This window comes from Muntiacus reevesi, chromosome 9, assembly GCF_963930625.1.
Source record: "Muntiacus reevesi chromosome 9, mMunRee1.1, whole genome shotgun sequence".
NCBI classification, from domain to species: Eukaryota; Metazoa; Chordata; class Mammalia; order Artiodactyla; family Cervidae; genus Muntiacus; species Muntiacus reevesi.
Genome location: NC_089257.1, coordinates 42,711,171 through 42,718,228, shown reverse-complemented (window position 1 = coordinate 42,718,228; position 7,058 = coordinate 42,711,171). Strand labels below are relative to the sequence as shown.

The 7,058-nt window shown below is 40.0% G+C and overlaps 1 protein-coding gene across 1 annotated transcript; it reads left to right on the top strand.

Moving 5' to 3' along the window:
* The first annotated feature begins 5,660 nt into the window (after nt 1-5,660).
* Nucleotides 5,661-6,605, top strand: LOC136174799 (olfactory receptor 51I2-like). The gene has a single exon (XM_065945005.1). The coding sequence runs from the start codon at nt 5,661-5,663 to the stop codon at nt 6,603-6,605; it is 945 nt and encodes a 314-aa protein (XP_065801077.1).
* Nucleotides 6,606-7,058: the final 453 nt, after the last annotated feature.

Sequence of the window (7,058 nt, the reverse complement as noted above, 5' to 3'; positions counted from 1 at the left end):
TTTCTGTTTTTGTTTTTGCTACTATAGGAGTTCATCACATGTTTGGCAGGTGAACCCGTTGTCAGATTCTTACTTAGAAGTAAAACGGAATGAATGGACACAAAAGGATGTACCTTGGTGGAAAGATATTGAAAGCACAATTTTCCCCCCAGTAAATTTCACTTAATTCTGAATAATCTGGGCACTGCAACATGATTTAAACATTTAGTACTCTTGTAAAATAGATATCACATACCCCCAACATTTCCAAAAAGAAAAAAAAAAAAAAGAAGAAGAAGAAATGAGACAGAATTAGAGTAGATTTCCCAAATGGGCTTTTCTTGTGGCTCAGCTGGTAAAGAATCTGCCTGCAATGCAGGAGACCGGGGTTCAATTCCTGGGCTAGGACCATCCCCTGGAGAAGGGAAAGGATACCCACTCCAGTATCTGTCTTGGAAAATTCCATGGGCTGTATAGTCCATGGTGTCGCAAATAGTCAGACACAGCCGAAGCGAGTTTCATTTTCACCTCCCAAATGTTAAAACATGAAAAAAATAGTACTAATTGCAAAGAGATATCTGGCTGCAACAATAGTTTCTAGGATAGGATAGCTTAGAAGAATGTATAAACAACTGTAAAGTGATATTTTAAATAAAACATTTTATGAAAAGGTTTTATACCATACTGTCAAGATATTTTGTTGGTAAAAATTCTAAGATATAATATTATTGTTAAACACTTACATATTTCCATCAAAAAAGGGTTTGGAACATGTAAACTAATTATTAATAATTGTCTTTGGTTAGTGAGCATTGAGAAGATTTATTATTTATTTATCTGTGATTTCTACTTTGCCATAGAATGTACACATGTTTTGGTAAAATCAGAGCAAGAGTGAGGGGGTGAGGAGAGAGAGAGAGAGGGAAGGATTCAAATAAAAATTCCCTTAGAGTTATAGAAGTTGAGACTCATACGGGAGATGTCTCAGTGTTGGTGCCCCTGCTGACATCCTACCAAGGTGCTGCCACATGCTCCTCTAAAGTGATAAGTGGTTCTATCCTGGGAGAGCTATTCCCTTTCAGATGTGACTGTGGGTTGTGACAGGCCCATGTCTCTGTCTATGGGGCCTGATTTTGGGCCCCAGGAGACTCATCTTCCCTGGTGCATAATGGAAACACCTCTAACTTTGGCTCCATTTATCCATATTCACCAGAAACCTACTCTACAGTCAAAGGATAGTATAGGATAATTAGTTTCAAACAAAATGACAGCACATCTATCTGTTGCAGGCCTCATTGTCAGGTCTAATGGCACAGGTTCTCATTATTCAACTGCAATAACTCCGCCAGTCATTTAAAGTAGCCTAAGCACAGCACAGACCATGCTCATTTTACCAGCTGCAATGTATAAAAGGATAACTTTTCTTGATAGCTTTATTATGTGACAGTTAAGGTTCAAAGGTTATTTTACTACATATTTAATTATTAATACTCAGTATGTCTTATCCTCAAGCCTACAAAGTAGTTAAATTATTCTTCTTGCTTTCGAGGGGAAGACCCTGAGATGCACAGTATAGATTGACCTACCAGGATCACATAGCTAGTCAGTAAAGGACAGGAGGTGAAATCAGGCAGTCTGATTCCCAGATCCAAGTTGTTGTGATTTCAATCAGTGGTGCTGCTTTGAAAAATATTGCAATTCTTGTCCTTTATGTGTATTGCATTCTCTGACTAAACATGTGCAACAGATGGTCTTAGTTTGACTGGAGATATGGGAGATACCAAGTGACAAAGAAGTCAGGTCTGCTCATTCAGTGGCTGTTCACAGAGCACCCCTGGTGTGCCAGTACCATGTTAAGCTAAGAAGGAATCCACGGAGAAGAAAAGAGAGGCACGTCCCGTCTGAACTCACAGCATGGCCATACAACATAATGGTTCAGAGCACCTATGTTCAAATGCTAGTCCTGCCACTTATATATTTTGTGACTTTGAAAAATTTACTTAATTCACTGTGCCTCCATTTCCTTGTGTGCAAAATATAGATAATACTAATATCTGCCTGGAACACAGATAGGACACAGCATTTCTTGTAGGTAATAGTCCTAGTTATAGGGTAGAAAGGCCATCAACTGACTTATAAGATGTAGGTTTAAATATTCTGCCACTAACATGCTGTATAAAATTGCAATAACTCTTTTTCTTTCTACATTTTAATGACCTCTTCTATAAAATGAGGGACTAGATATAGTATTCTTGCATGTCACTTCCAGTTCTGATCATTCTGTTCCTAAATGTCCCTTTGAGAAATGAATTACAAAGTCAGAGAGGAAGGAGCACTGCAGATGCTCCATATTCCCAGCAGTCCTGAGCTGCTGAGCTGATAAATGCTCAAGGGATGTCCTGTATGCAGCCTTATACTGCTCAGGCCAGGGAATTGGCAGAGGAGGCGGGGGTATGGGCAGGGCCCCCACAACTGCCCTTCCCTCCCCTGCACCCTCCGGGCACAGATCTTTCAGGTAGGTAAAGTGAAGTGTCAGACACTCAAGTCTCAGGCTCTGAGGCACTCTGACTAGTTTAGAAATCCTAAGTGTTATAATATGACAATATGAAGACAGAAAGGCTTTTCCTAGAGGAGTCAGGTTTTTAAATTTTTTTCTGCATATTTTCACTTTAAAGAATCACTTTATGGTTCTCTATTATCCATTTGTTACTCTTATTCTCTGAAATTTTACCATGGTTTCAACATCATATATTCCTTTCTCTGCAGGGATTCTCCCTTATTAACCAGTAGTTTGAATGTAGATGTCTTCATATGAATAAGCACCCCATACTCCCCTGCTCTTTTCTCAGATTAAATGCGTATGGGTGGAGGGTTATAAAAAGACTTTGAATGCTTTGGAAGACACCTGATAAGACCCTAAATAGTGGTTTAAAAAAAGGAAAAGAAAAAAAAAAAAAAAAACTCCAAATCAAGGATATCTGCATATTGCATGCAGAGACAAACAGACATGCTTAGGAAGAGCTTGCAGATGGGAAAAACAAAAAGATTTTATGAATGTGGAATGGAGGAAAAAGAACGTGTCCTGAGAAGAAAGGATAGAGGAATCAGTCCTAATGCAGGTGGAGGAACAAAAGCAAAATAAAGCAGGAGGAGCGGATTTAGAGCAGGTTTAGAACTCAGATTTGCAAAGTATTTGGTCCTGAGGGTTTTCACAGCAGTTTACTTTTGGTCTCTCACTATTCTACTCCATTACCAAAGTTCCTTAGCGCCCACCACCGCCCCCCCCTCCCCGATTTACAAACACACAGAATGAAAATCCTGTGTGATCAGTGACTTTCTGAATGCATCTCCTGTGTTGGGGTTTGCACTGAGCACAGCAGGGACTGAAACAATGTTTAAGTGTCAGTGTTGGTCTCCTGGAACTGGTGAGTCAGAAGGGGAGATAAGTTTCATAATTCAGCAGCAACTATCCTAACTCCATGATAGGAAGCTCTAATGCAGAACAGGCAGAGAAACAGGCACAAAAGGAGATGCAAATCTATTGCTTATGAGAGTGGGGAGGAGAGGAGAGCAGTTACCTCCACTGCAGTGACCAATCAGAGTTTCATGGCGGAGGAGAGCATCATTGATCCTGGAACCTGGAAGATGGATTGAATCGGTATGTTGACACATTCTGGGAAATTCTGGGAGTTAAGGAGCTGTAGTCAATGTTTGAATAACAGCAAATAGGCCATCCTGGGTAAGGTACAAGTAAGGAAAATGTTGAGAACCAAGACCAAAAATATTGATTTAGTACTGATCACAGAGAACCTTTATTTCTAGACTTGTGAGTTTGGATTGAACTGTTTGATAATGAGGGGGCATTCAAGGTTTCTAATAAAAAAAAAAAAAGTGCCATTTTGAGATCAGCCTTCTGGAAATACTATCCTAACCAGAATAGAGAATGAAATAGAGACCTGGGGTTCAGTAGAATAAAATTGTTATGGCATAAACATGTGATATCTTGGATCTGAAGTGTGAGATTGTAGAAACTAATGGGCAAAAGTGCTGGCAGAGGCAGTTGGATCATTGTTTTCTTTATCTTGTCCCATTTAATATAGAAGCCGAAGGAACTAAAGAGCCTCTTGATAAGGTTGAAAGAGGACAATGAAAAAGCTGGTTTAAAACTAAACTTTAAAAAACAAAGATCATGGCATCTGATCCCATCAGGTCATGGCAAATAGATGGGGAAAAGTGAAACCAGTGACAGAATTTATTTTCCTGGGCTCCAAAATCAGTGTGGATGGTGACTGCAGCCATGAAATGCTTGCTCTTTGGAAGGAAAGCTATGACAAACCTAGACAATGTATTAAAAAGCAGAGACATCAGTTTGCCAACAAAAGTCTGTCAGCCAAAGCTATGATTTTTCCAATAGTCATGTATGGATGTGAGAGTTGGACCATAAAGAAGGATGAGTGTTGAAGAACTGATGCTTGCAGATTGTGGAGAAGACTGTTTGAGAGTCCCTTGCACAGCAAGGATATCCAACTAGTCCATCCTAAAGGAAATCAGCCCTGAATATTCATTGGAAGGACTGATGCTGAAGCTGAATCTACAATACTTTAGCCACGTAATGTGAAGAGCCAACTCATTGGAAAAGAACCTGATGCTGGGAAAGATTGAAGGCAAAAGGAGAAGAGGGAAACAGGATGAGGTAGTTGGATCGCATCACCAACACAATAGACATGAATTTCAGCAAACTCCAAGAGTTGGTGAAGTACAGGAGAGTCTGGTGTGTGCCTTCCATTAGGTCTCAAAGAATTGGACACAACTTGGTGACTGAATAACAACAGAGAGAAAGAACATGGCAATGTGATCTTTGAATTTTGCATCTTGAACTTAGTCATAATAAGTATTATTCAAAGAGATGGAAACACAGATAAGAGCCAACTATCTGTATAGTCATGGATAAGAGAACTGATTATTAGTCATGTGGCTTTAAGGTTCTATTTAGATCTGAAGGAAGTTATTAAGAAAATACTTTAATATATTAAGTTATTCATTGTGAAAATTAATGCCGTCAGATGGATTGAAGAATGAATAGATGAGTGTATATAAGGGGGCCCTAGTGCATTTTGATGTATGTCTGGAAGATTGTCTCTGTGGGCTTATATCTTCCTATCCATCTAACTTTTGTCTGGATAAATGTACGAAAGAACTGGGAGACTGTGTAGAAGTAGGAAAGCCTGAGAGCCATGATAATGAGCAGATGTTACTTATCAGTAGAGACAGTAGAGTGAGAGAATGGAAAAATGAAAAGTTTATGCCTTGAGGAATAACTGGAATGCTCAGAACAGTCCAGGAAGTAGTCATAAGGAGAATGATATCTTAGGTCTTGAACAAAGTGATGCCTATAGATTGATAACAAGTTCCTAGCTTTGAATGTGAAGAAGAGCATGGTGGAGATAGGCACAGATATAGAGGAAGGTAATGTGACCTGGTGAGCCAGCCGAATAACCTGAAAACACAGACAATTCCAGAAATCATGGGGAACGTGAGAGTCAAGGATGTGATGTGGTAAAAAAAATTGATTAAGCTATAAAGTAAGGGTCTGGATGGCATAAGTGAGAAAATAGGTCATGAATAAACTGTATGTCTGTCTTCTTTACAGGTGGTGGTCCCACAGTTCAAGTCCTCCCAGCATGGGAGATGTCCTCTACAACAGCTCAGGGTTGCCAACCTTCACCCTGACAGGCCTCCCAGGGCTGGAGAACTCCCAACACTGGATGTTCTTGCTCCTCGGTACCCTCTACATTGTCTCCATTGTGGGCAATGCCCTTATCCTTTTCATTGTCAAGGAGGAGCAGAGTTTGCATCAGCCTATGTACTACTTCCTGTCCCTGCTCTCAGTTAATGATCTAGGTGTGTCTTTCTCCACTCTGCCCACTGTGCTAGCCACATTTTGCTTCCACTTAAGGAAGATCACCTTTGATTCCTGCATGGCTCAAATGTTCTTTATCCACTTCTTCTCTTTGATGGAGTCAGGGGTTCTGCTGGTTATGAGTTTTGACCGCTATGTGGCCATTTGTAAGCCTCTGCACTATACCACCATGCTCACAGATTCCCGTGTTGTATACATGGGCTTGTGGGCCATCATCCGCAGCTTCTGCATGGTTTTCCCACTGCCTTTCCTTCTGAAGAGGTTGCTCTTTTGCAAGGCCAATGTACTGTCCCATGCCTACTGCCTTCATCCAGATCTCATCCACCTTCCTTGTGGTGACATCACCATCAACAGTATTTTTGGTGTCATCATTGTCATGTTTACCTTCGGTCTGGACTCCGCACTCATTCTCTTCTCCTATGTGCTCATCCTGCGCTCTGTTCTTGCCATTGCATCTCGGGAGGAACGATTAAACACACTCAACACGTGTGTGTCACATCTGTGTGCTGTGTTCATCTTCTATGTGCCCAAGATTGCTGTGTGCATGACTGCCCGTTTTGGTAGGCATGCCTCCCGATTGGTGTACACAGTTATGTCCCTCATTTTTCTCTTTGTGCCTCCCATGCTCAACCCTGTCATCTATTCAATCAAAACCAAACAGATTAGATGGAGGCTTGGCAGAATGCTAGTGCGAACCAAGATTTAAGTCAGAAGCTCAAGGAAAGAAAATAAGTCACTGGATATTTACTATTATTCCACAAATTGGGGTTTTCAAAACCTGCTTTGACAACTTTTTAAACTTCCTTTTGGGTAGGAATAAACCCTTAGGATTTCTTCCACCAGATATTTGATGATAGCCTGGCACTAGTTAAGACCAAAGCAAACAGGTTTTGGCAAGTTACACTGAGCTGTAGTTTAGTCAAAAAATACATAAATAAATAAAACTCATTTTTTTTAAAATCCACCAATGTGTCTCCTAAAATCAATCCCTCTTTTTGTTACATGTGCTTCTTTTATCCATTTTTAAAATGGATAATTATATGGATAATTTATATGAATTATCATATAAAAATTTACTTATTACCATGTGAACACTGTGACAATGGTCAAATAATTCTTTTCCCCAAGACTATATGAAAAGTAGTTCTACTTTTAATTT